Source organism: Calliphora vicina, chromosome 3 (assembly GCF_958450345.1).
Source record: "Calliphora vicina chromosome 3, idCalVici1.1, whole genome shotgun sequence".
NCBI lineage: Eukaryota > Metazoa > Arthropoda > Insecta > Diptera > Calliphoridae > Calliphora > Calliphora vicina.
In genome coordinates this window covers 105,638,042-105,655,784 of record NC_088782.1, presented here as the reverse complement: position 1 = coordinate 105,655,784, position 17,743 = coordinate 105,638,042, and the positions used below count along the sequence as shown (strand labels likewise).

The 17,743-nt window shown below is 29.5% G+C and overlaps 2 protein-coding genes across 2 annotated transcripts in view; one reads left to right on the top strand and one right to left on the bottom strand.

Moving 5' to 3' along the window:
* LOC135955227 (uncharacterized) overlaps positions 1-17,743 on the bottom strand; it is a 518,015-nt gene that overhangs the window by 378,204 nt on the left and 122,068 nt on the right. The window lies entirely within an intron of this gene.
* LOC135953801 (uncharacterized) lies at positions 10,491-17,294 on the top strand. The gene is made up of 4 exons (XM_065503807.1): positions 10,491-10,559; positions 10,618-10,950; positions 16,722-17,051; positions 17,118-17,294. Exons 1-4 carry the CDS (start codon positions 10,491-10,493, stop codon positions 17,277-17,279), a joined length of 894 nt encoding a protein of 297 aa, XP_065359879.1. The 3' UTR covers positions 17,280-17,294.

Here is a 17,743-nt window from a genome sequence, read left to right as displayed (position 1 = left end):
ACCGTCTTATACTAAAGACTACCGTCTTATACTAAAGTCTACCGTCTTATACTAAAGACTACCGTCTTATACTAAAGACTACCGTCTTATACTAAAGACTACTACCATCTTATACTAAAGTCTACCGTCTTATACTAAAGACTACCGTCTTATACTAAAGACTACCGTCTTATACAAAAGACTACCGTCTTATACAAAAGACTACCGTCTTATATTAAAGACTACCGTCTTATACTAAAGACTACCGTCATATACTAAAGACTACCGTCATATACTAAAGACTACCGTCTTATACTAAAGACTACCGTCCTATACTAAAGACTACCGTCTTATACTAAAGACTACCGTCTTATACTAAAGACTACCGTCTTATACTAAAGACTACCGTCTTATACTAAAGACTACCGTCTTATACTAAAGACTACCATCTTATACTAAAGACTACCATCTTATACTAAAGACTACCGTCTTATACTAAAGACTACCGTCTTATACTAAAGACTACCATCTTATACTAAAGACTACCGTCTTATACTAAAGACTACCATCTTATACTAAAGAATACTACCGTCTTATACTAACGACTACCGTCTTATACTAAAGACTACCATCTTATACTAAATACTACCGTCTTATACTAAAGACTACCGTCTTATACTAAAGTCTACCGTCTTATACTAAAGACTACCGTCTTATACTAAAGACTACCGTCTTATACTAAAGACTACTACCATCTTATACTAAAGTCTACCGTCTTATACTAAAGACTACCGTCTTATACTAAAGACTACCGTCTTATACTAAAGACTACCGTCTTATACTAAAGACTACCGTCTTATACTAAAGACTACCGTCTTATACTAAAGACTACCGTCTTATACTAAAGACTACCGTCTTATACTAAAGACTACCGTCTTATACTAAAGACTACCGTCTTATACTAAAGACTACCGTCTTATACTAAAGACTACCATCTTATACTAAAGACTACCGTCTTATACTAAAGACTACCGTCTTATACTAAAGACTACCGTCTTATACTAAAGACTACCGTCTTATACTAAAGACTACCGTCTTATACTAAAGACTACCGTCTTATACTAAAGACTACCGTCTTATACTAAAGACTACCGTCTTATACTAAAGACTACCGTCTTATACTAAAGACTACCGTCTTATACTAAAGACTACCGTCTTATACTAAAGACTACCGTCTTATACTAAAGACTACCGTCTTATACTAAAGACTACCGTCTTATACTAAAGACTACCGTCTTATACTAAAGACTACCGTCTTATACTAAAGACTACCGTCTTATACTAAAGACTACCGTCTTATACTAAAGACTACCGTCTTATACTAAAGACTACCGTCTTATACTAAAAACTACCGTCTTATACTAAAGACTACCGTCTTATACTAAAGACTACCGTCTTATACTAAAGACTACCGTCTTATACTAAAGACTACCCTCTTATACTAAAGACTACCGTCTTATACTAAAGACTACCGTCTTATACTAAAGACTACCCTCTTATACTAAAGACTACCATCTTATACTAAAGACTACCGTCTTATACTAAAGACTACCGTCTTATACTAAAGACTACCGTCTTATACAAAAGACTACCGTCTTATACTAAAGAAACCAACAGTCTTATACTAAAGAAGACTACAATCTTATACTAAAGAAGACTACAGTCTAATACTAAACTGTTTTGAATTTTATTTAAACATTTTTAATATTTAAAGAGTAATTTTTATCGTCATATTAGTAGTATTAAAATTATCTTGAAGTATTTATAGTACAATATAATATCCTTATTTTTTTAACGTCATTATTATCATGCTTTCCGGCTGACAGCCTGATTTGCTTCTTAATAAAACAACAAAAATTCCTTAAAAATATTATTAAATATTAATAAATTCGATTAAACCAATATACAGCTGGCAAATGACAAACTGTAAAAATGCAGAATATTACAAAAAAAAAGAAACTGAGTTATTCCCAAAATACGAAAATCTCTGCTAATAAAAAAAGAAAACGAAGTACTAAGGAAAAGTGAACAGTATCTTGTTGATTTCCTTGGTTATTTTTTTATCATTTATTTCACTTGACTGCATAATAATATTTACAATGTTTTATGCTTTTTAATGCTTATTTTATATTCCCTTTATGGGAATCACCAACAGCAACAAAACACACGCCATCGACTTCATGGCTTATGTCTGGCCATATGACAAATGCATTAAGGATGTACGGAAGGACGAATGATTATTGTTATTATTACTATAATAGCCAGTCGAACAAGCATTACACTCAACAGTCAACCAACCAGCCAGTTGGACCCAAACATCTTACAGACCCATCAACCACCACCACACCAGTTTTAAGAGTCTGTAACCCAGCAGGAAGTCGAAGTAAAATGAAATGGTTTGAAAAAAAAATCGAAAGAAGTTTAAATAGAACAATTTTTAGCTAAAGAACGAATTGTTCAGTTACTATAATGACAGCAACAAACATAAGGAAGGATGTCATAGAGATGACGTTTGCTATTCAATTTACTTACAAACAGCATTGGCATTTAATGCAAATGTCAGCCATTCATTCATTCTTTTTAACTATTTTTCCCTTTTTTTTTTCTTGTTCTGAACGTTAATAAAAGCAAGTAGAATATAATTTCATTTTGATGACTGTATACAAAAAAGAGAAAATACCGGGAACTAAAAGAAATTAAGTGAATCATGAAAAGTTTAGCTACTGTGAAAATTGCGTGGGAGGCAGGGAAATACATAAGTATGTTGTCAGAAAAAAGTTTAAAGCAAGTAATAAATATTGAGTTAGCAAAAGTTAGAAATTGTTTAAACTGAAGGGCAGGCTGGAAATGTTGGAGAAGTTTAGCAGGCAAATATTTAGATAAACGAACGGAAAGAGGGACTAAACGAAATGTAATGAAACAGATAAGTTGGCTGTGTATATAAATAATATTTAAATATAACTAGAAAATTACTGTACATTCCTAAAATGATTTGATCGATAACGGTGATATGTAATTATCATGCAAGGATCGACGTTAGTTGGATCCTTGGTATACTGATCTTACTCTTTGCGGTTTATTATAATTAATTTTAATGCCAACCGCCATGGTGGTTAATAAACTAACCACCTCTAAGACGGTAGTATTTTGTATAAGACGGTAGTCTTTAGTATAAGACGGTAGTCTTTAGCATAAGACAGTAGTCTTTAGTATAAGATGGTAGTCTTTAGTATAAGACGATAGTCTTTAGTATAAGACGATAGTCTTTAGTATAAGACGATAGTCTTTAGTATAAGACGATAGTCTTTAGTATAAGACGGTATTCTTTAGAATAAAACGGTAGTATTTAGTATAAGACGGTAGTCTTTAGTATAAGATGGTGGTAGTCTTTAGTATAAGACGGTAGTAGTTTTTAGTATAAGAAGGTAGTCTTTAGTATAAGACGGTAGTCTTTAGAATAAAACGGTAGTATTTAGTATAAGACGGTAGTCTCTAGTATAAGACGTTAGTCTTTAGTATAAGACGGTAGTAGTCTTTAGTATAAGACGGTATTCTTTAGTATAAGACGTTAGTCTTTAGTATAAGACGTTAGTTTTTAGTATAAGACGATAGTATTTAGTATAAGACTTTAGTATAAGACGGAAGTCTGTAGTATAAGAAGTTAGTCTTTAGTGTAAGACGGTAGTCTTTAGTATAAGGCTGTTAGTCTTTAGTGTAAGACGGTAGTCTTTAGTATAAGACAGTTAGTCTTTAGTATAAGACGGTAGTCTTTAGTATAAGACGATAGTCTTTAGTATAAGATGGTAGTATTTAGTATAAGACGGTAGTCTTTAGTATAAGACGTTAGTTTTTAGTATAAGACGATAGTATTTAGTATAAGACGGAAGTCTGTAGTATAAGAAGTTAGTCTTTAATGTAAGACGGTAGTCTTTAGTATAAGGCAGTTAGTCTTTAGTATAAGACGGTTGTCTTTAGTATAAGAAGTTAGTCTTTAGTATAAGACGTTAGTCTTTAGTATAAGACGGTAGTCTTTGGTATAAGAAGTTAGTCTTTAGTATAAGACGGTAGTCTTTAGTATAAGATGTTAGTCTTTAGTATAAGACGGTAGTCTTTCGTATAAGACGTTAATCTTTAGTATAAGACGTTAGTCTTTAGTATAAGACGGTAGTCTTTAGTATAAGACGGTAGTCTTTAGTATAAGACGTTAATCTTTAGTATAAGACGTTAGTCTTTAGTATAAGACGGTAGTCTTTAGTATAAGACGGTAGTCTTTAGAATAAAACGGTAGTATTTAGTATAAGACGGTAGTCTTTAGTATAAGACTTTAGTATAATACGTTAGTCTATAGTATAAGAAGGTAGTCTTTAGTATAAGATGGTAGTCTTTAGTATAAGACGGTAGTCTTTAGTATAAGACGATAGTCTTTAGTATAAGACGGTAGTCTTTAGTATAAGACGGTAGTCTTTAGTATAAGACGGTAGTCTTTAGTATAAGACGGTAGTCTTTAGTATAAGACGGTAGTCTTTAGTATAATACGGTAGTCTTTAGTATAAGACGGTAGTCTTTAGTATAAGACATATATAATACAGATATTATATTTATTATAGTTATTTCTAGATTGCTAATTACAAAGTTAATAAGTAAATAAAAATTAAATAAACGAATATCTTAACTTCTCTCTCTAAAACCCACCCTTTCTAAAACCTTAAATTTTAATCAGCTCCCTCTATTGCTTTAAAGTTTAAACTCGTAATATACGAGTATGTGACAAGTACATCATTATATTCAATTGAATATTTTATTTCAATTGTACTCATCATTTGATGTAATTATATATTAATTATAATAATTTGTTAGTTAATCATGTCATTATAATTCAATTTGCAATAAAAATAACAACCATAACGAAATACAATTGACACAATTAACAAAAAATAAAAATATGAAATAGAAAATATTACAAACAAAATGATGAGCATGTTTAAATAAATGAAGTTTTTATTGTTTTCAAAATAACGTTTGTTTTTTAAAACCTTTTAAAAGGTGTACTATTTCATTGTCCTAAAATTTGACCTTTGGGTTTTTGTTAAATATGTAAATAACTTGATGACAAACAATTTAACCTTTTGTCGCTTAATGTCAAATGTTATGCTTTTAAAAAAAAATGTAGGAAGATTGAGGATGGCTACCGTTTTGAAATGGTTAAAAGGTCATGGTAGTGCTAACTTGGATTATTTCGGTGACACAGACGAATCCGCACTATGTACACCAAAATGTATAAAAATGTTGAGCTACATAATTATCTAGGTGTCAATGGACCACTTTGAATTACAATCAGACTTTCTGATAGCTGGTCCAAAGTACATACCTTACTAGCTACCCAACTGGTTACTTGATCAGCTATATAACTAGTTATTTTAACATGTTCGAGTGCTAAGTGAACTCAAATAGTCGGTTAAAAATACCTCTCACTGACAGTCACTCAAACTAACCTTCCTACGTAAACTCTACAATAGTTTACTTCTGGTGGGTAAAACATCTTTTTTCTAAAGTGCAGTACAAAATAAATGTTTGAAGTGACTACACTCTAAATAACTTAGAGACACTTAAGTGACAATTGACTCCACGCCAGATTACCTGAGAGGTATATTGTAACCAATTTACTTCTCTCTGCACTACAAAGAGCACAACGTGCCAAATAATCCAAAATTATATAAACTGGAACCATTTACTACTTGCTTAACTGCTGTGCTATCTGTAGTACGAGGTTTTGAATGAAATACTGCTGTGTAGAGTATATTTAATTCAGCCTGAACCGACTTTGCAGATTTAATGATAAACATTTGCAAATAATTATGAATCTATTTTTAAATTCTAAATGAAACTAAATATTAAAAAGGCAAAATACTATGCCACCTAATTCAATTGCTTTTCAAAAATCTAATTTAAAACACCTAACTAAAACTAAATTATTAACCAAAATTTTGCAGAAAAAAAAAATTAGAAAAATAGAACAGCTTAACAGTACTTTAAAATGGTTTCAATGAAATTATATGTAACAATTCTGCTAATAACTTTATACCCAAAAGCTCTTAATACTTTGGTGAGCATAATAAATTTGTTAAAAGTAAATTCAATGGTAAATTTGATATGTTCTTTTATTACAGCGCTCCTTTGACATACGCTGGAGAAGTGCCAACTGCACCATAGCGTCCAAACCCCACTTTGGCTTTTTCAATTGCACGATCTATGAATGGCCACGTAATCGTGGCAACTATGTTACAGTTCATTTACAATTTAGCCAAACTATTGAGAGGGTATTGTTGGACGTGAGAGTATCAATGCCTACGGAGGGTAAAAAGGAGATGGAATTAATTAAATTTAGATCGGATGGCTGTAGCATGTCCAAGCGTAAATCGTCTAATCCAGTGGTTACAGCATTGACCAAGCAATTACTGCAAACGGGCAATTTTTCGGGCGATTGTCCTCTGGAGGCGGTGAGTGGGTGTTTTTTTTTTTGATTTTATTTAGTTTTTCATGGTTATTTTTGGTGATTTTTTTAGAACATAACCTATTCTATGGAGAATCTGTCGCTAAATCCTGATTATTTTCCTGGCTATACACCGGCCATGACGTTTACTATTAAACTTAGTATGTATACGGATAAAATTCTTTTGCTGACCGCCAATGCGGTGGCAAGTGTTGTTCATAAAAAGTAATTGGTTGGAGGAATAAATGGAAAAAGAGTTTTTTTTAAGAAAAATTGTTTTATATAAAAAACTATGTATAAAAATCTTCAGTGGAGTTAAGAAAATTTAAATTATTTGATGATATTAGATTCTAATAATAATTAGAATCTAATAATTAGATCATTTTCAAAAGAGACAGAGAGAGTGAGAGAGAGATAGAGGGGAAGTGGTATGAATATGATCATTATTATTTCCTCTCTCTCTCTTTTGATTATATTTATACCCTACACCACCATAGTGGGGAGGGTATTATGCGTTTGTGCAAAAATATTAGTCTAACACCCACCTTAAAGTATACCGATCGACTTAGAATCACTTTCTGAATCGATTAAACGATGTCCGTCCGTCCGTCTGGTCCATGTAAACCTTGTGCGCAGAGTACAGGTCGCAATTTTTGAAGATATTTCGATGAAATTTGATACATATTATTTTTTCGGCTCAAGGACCAAGCCTATTGAAACTGGCTGAAATCGGTCCATTATTTCACCTAGCCCCCATACAAATATCCTCCCGAAATTGGACTTTATCGGTCATAAATGTTTAATTTATATATGTATCTCCACAAATTCTGCTCCAAATAAGTTTTATATACACAAAATTCATGTCACCAAATTTTGTTACGATCGGTCCATAATTGGTCATAGCTCCCATATAGATCCGCTTCCGAAAATCACTTTAACGTGCATAAATCGCTTAAAAATGTTGGTAAACATACAAAATTCAACATAGTAAACTTTCATAGAGACATAAATCACACGACCTAATTTTATGGTGATCGGTCCATAATTGGTCATAGCCCCCATAAAGGCCCACTTCCGAAAATCACTCAAAAATATAAATTATTGAAATTTTAAAAGAAAAGGATATTATATGCTCGGGCTTGACCGACCAAACTTTCTTACTTGTTTTAATACGAAATTTTGAACAAGTCTCAATTTAGATACGACAAATTGAGAGCTGTTCCAAATTTCATATTAAAAATTTAATCAAAAGAGAGAGAGACAGAGAGTGGAAATGTTAATCAAAAGAGAGATACAGAGAGAGAGAGAGCGGAAATGTTAATGATCATATTCACAAGATCGGAAAACTATCAAGAGCAATATTTTGGTTATAACGGTTGAAAATAAGTTTTAGGTGAATCATATTTATCAGAAAATCGTTTTTGTAAACAAAATTGGAATTTTATTGATTTTAGTTTTTCGAAAAAAATATGGAAATATATTCACTTACATATAGGCCATTTATGGACCGATTTGGTTTATTTTTTGACTATTATTCTCTTGTCCTACCTCAGCCATTTATAGGGCGATTTTCAATAGCAATCTAAACGGGATCATGTCCGTTATATTTAAATGTTTTCGTCTTTATAACCATTCGTTATTTAGGGACATTTGAGGCTCCATAATGTAAAAATGTTTCGTATCCTGTAGATATCATAATCAATATATCATTGCCCGTTTGACCGTTTGTCTCTTGATTGATTTCTACAGACAAATGATCAAAGGGGCATCGTTATGTTGACATCGATATCTAAAGAATAGAGATTATAAAGACTTTATGAAATCGTAAATGAAATTTGTAGAAAGCACAAATGCAACAATAAACTACAACTCATGGTGAAGGCTACAGAAAGTAAAAAGCCTAAATCATGTGTTTAAAATATTGAAACCAATTAAAACCTATTTTGTAAAACCTATTCAAATACATATAAAAAAATAACTTGCAAATGTGTCTGTAATTATAAAACTATTTGCAAAATTCTAACTCTGGTCATAAATTGAAAAACAAATGACAATTATAATTCAATTGCCTTTCAAATATCTCAAATAAAGCACCTAAAACTAAAGCTAAATTATAAAATAAACAAAAAATTCAATATTTAGCAGACATTTATAATGACTTTATTGAAATATTTTGTAATCATTACACTAATAACTTTAAATTATAAATATATCCACTCACTGGTAAGTTTTTATACATAATTATCAAATATGTAATATCCTTCATTCCCCTTTAGCGTAATTTTGATATACGCTGGCGTCGTGCCACCTGTTCGGCCCTCTCAAAACCCCACTTTGGTTTCTTTAATTGTTCAATTCACGAATACCCCCGCAATCGTGGCAATTATGTTTCAGCTCATGTCCAATTTAGCCAGGATATTGAGAGAGTTTTATTGGATTTTAGGGTCTCAATGCCGGGCAGACGTAATAAGGATATGGATTTGATTAAATTTCGTTCGGATGGCTGTAGCATGTCCAAATATCAGTCGACAAATCCGGTCATCACTGCTTTGTTTAAGCAGTTATATCAGTCGGCCAATTTTCCCAGCAGTTGTCCTTTAAAAGCGGTAGGTTTCTTGTTTTTTTTTTAATGATTTACTTTTAAAATTATTTTAATTTTGTTTCTCAGAATAACACCTATAATGTGGAGAATTTATCTTTAAATCCCGACTATTTTCCAGGCTATACTCCGGAAATGAATTTTTCTATCAAATTTAGTATGTTTACGGATAAGACACATTTGTTGGCTGTCCAGCTGATGGCTAGTGTTATAAAGAAAAAGTAAATTGTATATGGAATAAATGTTGCTTTGACGATTATACGACTTTATTGATTATTCGAATAAAAATTAATCGATTCAAATTTTATAGATTATTAAAAGGAAAATAAATTGATTTAGAGCATTATATTGATTATTCTAAAAAATTTGGAATATAATCGATTATTCGAATAAAATTTTTAAGATACAATTTTTATTAATTTTTCGTATACAAATTAATAGATTTTTAAGACAATCAGTCGAATAACGCTAAAGTATTTATAAAAAAATCTATTCGATTAAAATTTTAAAGATTATTGGAAAAACAAATAATTTGTTTAAGAATTAAATTAAATTATCGAATAAAATTGATTGTTTAATCGATTATTCGAAAACAATTTTACGATTAAAATTTAATTATTTTTTCGTTCGAATTTGAGTAAAATTAAATCAATTTATTAACATTATTGAATATTGTAGTATCCGATTAAAAATTAAATTGATTTGGAGAATTAAATAAATTAGATTTCGATCGATAATTCGCATAACATTTTTACGATTCAAATGTATTTATTTTAAATTGATTTTTCCAAATATCAATATCAAATAATATTCAATATTCGAATAAAATTCGGATAAATTTTTCCCGATTAAATTTTAAATTTGTTTTTTTAAATATCAATGTCGAATAATATTATTTATTCGAGTAAAATTTAATCGATTATTTGATTCTCATTTTATCAACTATATTATTTAAGAATTATATTGAAGTATTTATCCACTAATCGAACAATAATTATAAATTATTAGAATAAAATTTGAATTTATTTACGGAATTTAGTTATTATTCGAATAATATGTTAAACAATTTAATTTGAATACTGCCATCTGTTAACCAGTAGCCATATTAAAACAATATTAACCTGCCTGAGTTTAAACTGCGTCTAGCAAACACTTTCAATGCATATAAACTAATACGTAAATGACTATGAACAATTATTACATGTGTTTAATTTGAACTAATTGACTTAATCGAACAATTAAAAATCAATTTTCAACCCAAAATCAGTAAATGAGCATAATCTAAATTAAACAATTTTACAAAACCATATTTTAAATTAAACAAATAAAGCAAAAACATCATCAGCAAACAGAAAACTAACAATGAATTCCAAAACCTATTTACTAGTAATATGCGTTATTTATCACCAATTCAAGGATACCAAATCATCGGTAAGTTTAATTTTAAGGTAGGAAGGAAATCAAACATTTAATGTTGCTACAATTAAAGCGTTCATTTGATATACGCTGGACCAAAGCGAATTGCACCATTATGGATGTCACCTGGATGAGTTTGTTTGTGTGTCCCATTAAGGAGATGCCTAAAAATCGTGGCAACTATTTGCAGGTGCTCTTCATGCCCAAACAGAATATCAGTGGTATTATAATGGATTTTACCATCAGTGTTCCGCAACCAAATAAACATAAAAATGTAGATTTTTTGAAATTTCGCACTGATGCCTGTAAATTGAGCAGCTTTCAGAGTAAAAATCCCATGGTAGCAGCGATTTTTAAGAATCTAATCAAGGGAGATAACTTTCCAAGTAATTGTCCTCTAACAGCAGTAAGTAGAAACTGTTTAATTGCAATGAATAGTTATTTGCAAATGTTTTCATTTCATTACAGAATTTCACCTACTCTATGGCCCACTTTGCTTTGAATCCAGATTATTTTCCAGGCTATACACCGGAAATGAATTTCACTACCAAAATCAATTTGTTTATTAATAAAAAGCATATAATATATTGTAATATAGCAGCTAGAATTATGAAGAGAAAATCTAAATTGAAAAATTAGCATTCAAAGTTATAAATATTTGAATATGGTTGATATGGATATGGAAGAAGTAAAATAAAGTGTGTGGTAACTATTTGATCTAGTCAAAGAATATTTGTCACCTCAATAATATAATAGCTGCGTTTTGTATATAGAGTTTTAAATAATTTTTTTTAAATAACTCTTGAAAATACAAAATAAAATCATGTGATTTGTTTCACTTGCTTCGATTATGGTCATTGTCTTCTTTATTTATATCAGAAATTTCGTAAACATTTGGTCGTCAAAAAAGAGATTTTTGAACGTTAATACAGAATTATCTAATAAACAATCGGGATGGCTTGTTTTCAAATGAAATGTTGAAAAAATTGATCGCTGAAACTCGTTTATATCTATGTTTGTACTTATCGAATAATAGATCTAAATGCCGTCTTGTAGTTAAGTGTTTTTGTATTACAATCGATTAAATTGATTATGCTAATAAAATGTAATCGATTATTTTATTCAAAATTAATGAACTTTTTACTTTTAAAAATTAATCGATTATTCGAATACAATTTTTTCGATTTTAATCGATTATTCTAATAAAGATTTATAATTTTTTTCAAAAAGAATAAATCAATTCAAGTAAAATTAATTTGATTACTTGATTAATATTGTTTAGATTAATATTAAAATTAATTCGTAAAATATATTAATTTCTCGACTAAAATATTTACTATTAAAACTTTAATATTTTTCTTTTAAAAACTAATAGATTTTTAAAATAGAAGCTTTTGATATTCGATAAAAAAATTTAATAAAATTTAAACAAATTTAGAGAATTAAAATTTTAAAATTAAACTAGAATTTACTTAATTCTTCAATTAAATTGAATTATTTAAAAATAATGAATCTATATTCGGCTAAAAACTAATAGATTATTTTATTAAAGTTTTTCGATTTCAATTTGATCGATTATTCCACTAAAATTTTATTCATTATTCTGTAATAAATTCTCAAATTATTTTATTAATATTTGATCAATTAATTTATTGAAATTATATTTATTTAGAGAAAGAAATTTTTAAAATTCTTTCTTAAAAATATTTATAAAATATTCGAGTAGATATTAATCGTTTAAAACAAAACTAATTGATATTTGAATAAAATTTAATTAAATGTATATTTAATATTTTATTGATTTAAATTTACTTGATTATTCAAAAAATATTTAATCGCGGAAAAACTTATAAATTAAATAAAAAAAATTAAGAAAACTAAATCTTAAAATCAAATATTTAAATATAATTGACAATTCGAATAAAATGTTTACGACTAAAATTTAATACAGTATTCGAATAAAATTGTTAAGATTAAAATTTAATTAATCATATGAATAAAATTTTATGGATTATTTTATTAATATTGTAAGGCAAAATTTAATCGATTATATAAATAGAAATTTTCGAATAATCATATAAAAATTAATGAATTGGTTGATAATTTGATTTACATTGTATCGATTAAAATTTAACCAAATACTAGCCATTTTATCGAATTATTTAAAAAAAAAAATATTACTCGATTATGAAAATCATTATACCCTACACCACCATAGTGGGGAGGGTATTATGCGTTTGTGCAGATGTTTGTAACGCCCAAAAATATTAGTCTAACACCCACCTTAAAGTATACCGATCGACTTAGAATCACTTTCTGAGTCGATTAAGCGATGTCCGTCCGTCCGTCTGGTCGGCTGGCTGGCTGGATGTCCATGTAAATCTTGGTACATATTATTTTTTCGGCTCAAGAACCAAGCCTATTGAAACTGGCTAAAATCGGTCCACTATTTCACCTAGCCCCCATACAAATGTCCTCCCGAAATTGGACTTTATCGGTCATAAATGTTTAATTTATATATGTATCTGCACAAATTCCGCTCCAAATAAGTTTTATATACACAAAATTCATGCCACCAAATTTTGTTACGATCGGTCCATAATTGGTCATAGCTCCCATATAGACCCGCTTCCGAAAATCACTTTAACGTGCATAAATCGCTTAAAAATGTTGGTAAACACACAAAATTCAACATAGTTAACTTTAATATAGACATAACTCACACGACCTAATTTCATGGTGATCGGTCCATAATTGGTCATAGCCCCCATATAAGGCCCACTTCCGGAAATCACTCAAAAATATAAATTACTAGCTGACCCGGTGCTCTTCGCCACCCCAATTAGAAGAGTGAAATCGTACTATTAAGTCTCCCTTTGTGAATCTGATTGTAAATGTCTAATTTCATATTTCTCCATTATTATAGAAAATGCAAGAGAAAGTTACCACTAAAGTCACCTTTTGTGAATTCAAATTCATTCAGAATCATGTGTGCCTAATTTTAAATTTTTAGGTTTATTATTATAAAATTTTCAAAAAGTACCATTGCAATAAACAAACCACTCAAACCATAACCCGTCAAGTTTGAATTTTAAATTTTTATAGCCTATCCTATATTATCAACTAATTTTGTTTCTATAAAATTCTAGGTCCGTTATTATAGTAAATTCAAAAAAGTACCTATGAGAAAAAGTACCAAGAAGTATGGCCTTGAATTTTCACTCACTTGGGACCATAGACGCCTAATTTCATATTACTATGTCCATTATAGCAGAAAATTCAAAAAGTAACATTAGAATATATAAAAAGTATCAAAAAGCCCCCACTTGTGGTTTCCCACTCACTCCCATATAAGCTTAATTTCATGGTTTTAGGTTAATTGGTGAAGAAATTACAAAAAGTACCATTCGAATAAAGAAAAAGTACCAAAAAGTCTCCTCTACAATTCTCACTGACTTAGGACCGAGTATGCTTAATTTCATGTTTCTATGTCCATTGTTATACAAAATTAAAAAAAAGTACCATTATAATAAAGAAAAAGTACCATGAAGTATCGGCTTGAATTTTTACTCACATAGGACCATATACGCTTAATTACATATTTCTAGGTCCATTATTATAGAAAATTCAAAAAGTACCATTATAATATAGAAAAAGTACCAAAAAGCATTCACTTGTAGATGCCCACCAACTCTGGCCCATGTAAGCTTTATTTCATGTTTCTAGGTTCATTGGTGAAGAAATTACAAAAAGTACCATTCAATTAAAGAAAAAGTACCAAAAAGTCTACCCCTAAAATTCACACTCACTTAGGACCATATATGCTTAATTTCATGTTTCTAAGACCATTGTCATATAAAATTCAAAAAGTACCATTAGATGAATAAAAAAGTACCTATAGTTCAGTTCTCACATTTTGGTACCTAAATATTGTACCCTATTCCTAACACAAACTTCACTCAGATACATATCAGCTAACTTTAATGTCGATAAGTGAAATAATTTAAAATATTAAAAAAAGTACCATTAAGAGAAAAGTACCAATTTCCGTTTTCTTCCTTGAAACAATCAAGTTCGAACTTTAAAAATATTCCATTTTGTTAAAATTGTTTATGCTACAGACATGTCTCAAAATATTAAAATCTGTGTTAATGTGCCCAAGAAAAAATAAGTTTTAAAAAAAGTACCAAACTGTTTACCCGGATTTGGCCCAATATACACCTTGGCATTCGAGTTCCAAATAACACCCTGTTAGTTAATTTTTGTACGAATCCAGAACCAATGTTAAAAAATTATCAAAATTGGCTTAATAATTTCAATAAAAAGTATTTTCCCGATTTTATCCCCTTTTTGGTACCTTTTTTATCCCCATTGCTTTGGTAAAATTTAATTCAAATAAATTTCTGTCGTGGTGGGAGCTCATAATAAAATATTCGTATGTCTATGTCAAATTATAGAAAAAAATATTTTATGAAAAAGTACCAAAAATAAACACAATTTTTATCCCTTAAGGTTTCGAATTTCCAAAAAGTACCAAACTTATATTTTTTATTTTTTATTATTTAAAGAATACGATTTAAAATTTGTTTCTATGTTTATTGGTTTAAAAGATACATGGGGTGCAAAAAAAGTACCAAAATACAGTTTTTACCCGTTTTCTCCCCTAAATGTTTCGAATTTCCAAAAAGTACGAAACACCTGTCAGCTTTTTTTTTAAATGGACTAACATGCTATTTTAAGTTTTTTTGTATCTTTATTAGTTTTGAAGATATAAGGTTACCGAATTTACCCGTTTTTGCCCTTTTTTACCCCCTAAACGTTCGAATTTCCAAAAATCCCTTCTTATCGGATCGTTTTGGGGAGGGAGGAAGTTAAAATTTCGTGATTCTAGCTCCAGCCGTTTGGGCTGTGCGATGACCGTTTGGGCTTGACCGACCATACTTCCTTACTTGTTTTAAAAGGATTTTAACAAGCTTAAAGGATATTAAATGATAAATATTTTAAAGGACATTTTTGACATCTCTTGATCCTGACAGAATAAAATGAAGATAATAAAAAATATTTTACAACTATTCTTGTTCTTTTGACATCACACTTGGCATTGTTGGATCAGCAGAAGAATTTTTAAATATTTTTTGAAAAAAGTACTTCTTTGAAATTTTGAAGTCCTTTAAAAAGGATAGAGGATCACAAAACGAAAAACCGGAAAGGCAGTTTTTCTCCATATATACAGAAGATATCTGGGATATCTTCTGTATATATAAAACTTATTTGTGTTGAATTTTATTAAAAAAATTGTTAAAATGATTTTCGGAAGTGGGCCTTATATAGGAGATATGAGTAGTTATGGAGCGAACGTTAAAACATTTGGTGACATCACTTTTGTATATATATAACTTATTTGTATTGAATACCAAACTTTGTCCTTGGAACACTAGAATATTTTGTGCCAAATTTTGTAAAATTATCTTTGAAATAGCAATCTATAGTTTAATTACGACGGACAACGCTTAATCAACTCAGAAGGTGATCCTGAGCAGATTGGTATACTTTAAGGTGGTTGTTGGACAATATTTGTCCACGTTACGAATATCAGCACTAACCCAATATATACTCTCCACCATGGTGGTGTAGGGTATAATGACAAAAAATTTATTGGAATTTATTTATTTTTATATATGAGTAAAACTACATCGATCAGTTAACATAATGGAAAAGTTTTCTGTTTTGTTTAAGAACTTATTGCAACATTTAACTTTTGTTTAGCTTAGCCGAGACCTAAACCCATTTAAAACATGGCTCTATTACAATTCATTCTCTGGAAAATATAAATATGTGGCAACATAACACTATTTAGGACATATTAACTCGTGCAAAGTATTAAATATTTCTGATTATATGCAGATGTCTAGAATAAAGTAATTATAAAACAATTACTAGAAATATCAAGCTGCATACATAAATAAAACTATCAGACACTGGAAAAGCTACTGTTAAAAAACAAAAGTCTCGATACAACAGCAAACGTCACACTGAAAATGGAAAAGTTTTCAAAATGTGGAAAATTTTATTAAAAAATCTGGTTTTAGTAATGTGCCTTATAAAAACACTGCAGGCAGCGGTAAATAGAAATTGAAAAAATAGTTAAAGTGATAATAAAAGATTAAATATTTTTAGAGAAATTTCGATATAATATTTAACAAATCGAATTGTTCCGTAACGAATGCTGAATATGTGATAGGATATGAATGTCCCATAGTGCAGTTGCCAAGGAATCAAGGCAACTATATAAGTGGCTATGTTATGTATAGAAAGAATATAACAAAGCTGTTAATTGATTTCCGGGTGCATATGATACAAGTGGGCAAAGCAGATGTGGAGGTTATGAAACTTAAGGTGGATGGCTGTAAATTGTCTACGTTTAAGTCCAGCAATCCGGTGGTGTCGGCTATTTTAAAGAAATTGAGATATGGTGGTAATTTTCCCAAAAGTTGTCCCTTTATGGCGGTAAGTTTGAATTTGAATTTCATTTCAAGAGTTTTTTTTAAGAAGAATTTGTTTTTTTTTTCATAGAATGTCAATTATACTGTGGCCCATTTTGCCATGAATCCTGATTACTTTCCGCCTATAACACCGGAAATGAATTTTAGCACTAAAGTTAATATGTATATGGGCAAAATACATTTAATATCGGCCGAAATTCATGCCTCCATTATTAAGAAAGGAAAGTTTTAAATAAAGTTTTAAGTTTGTGTTCCAAAATAATATATTATTTCATTAGTTTTCTTAAATAATTCTAGCTTGACCCTCGTTGAAATAAAAGCCTATTCAAATTTATAGGTTTGTTTAGAAAAAAACTATGGCAAAATCATTAAATCTCCAAATTAACTTTATCTCGTTTATTAACCACACTTCATGACTTTTCAGTAAATTGACTGTAAAAAAATAAATTATCTATTTTCAACATTTGTCTCTCATTTTTTGAAATCACAAACATTCGTTGGCTATTCCATTTAACCAATTTCGATTTAATGATTTCAACAATGACATGGGCGTCATTATTTTATGATTCCGTTTAATTGTTTTCAGTTTCAGTTTTTTTTTTGTCTTTGTCAAAATATATTTTTATATATTTTTATTGTTAAATTAAAACCATAATTTCCTGTAATTTAATATAATTTCATGAAATGTTTTACACG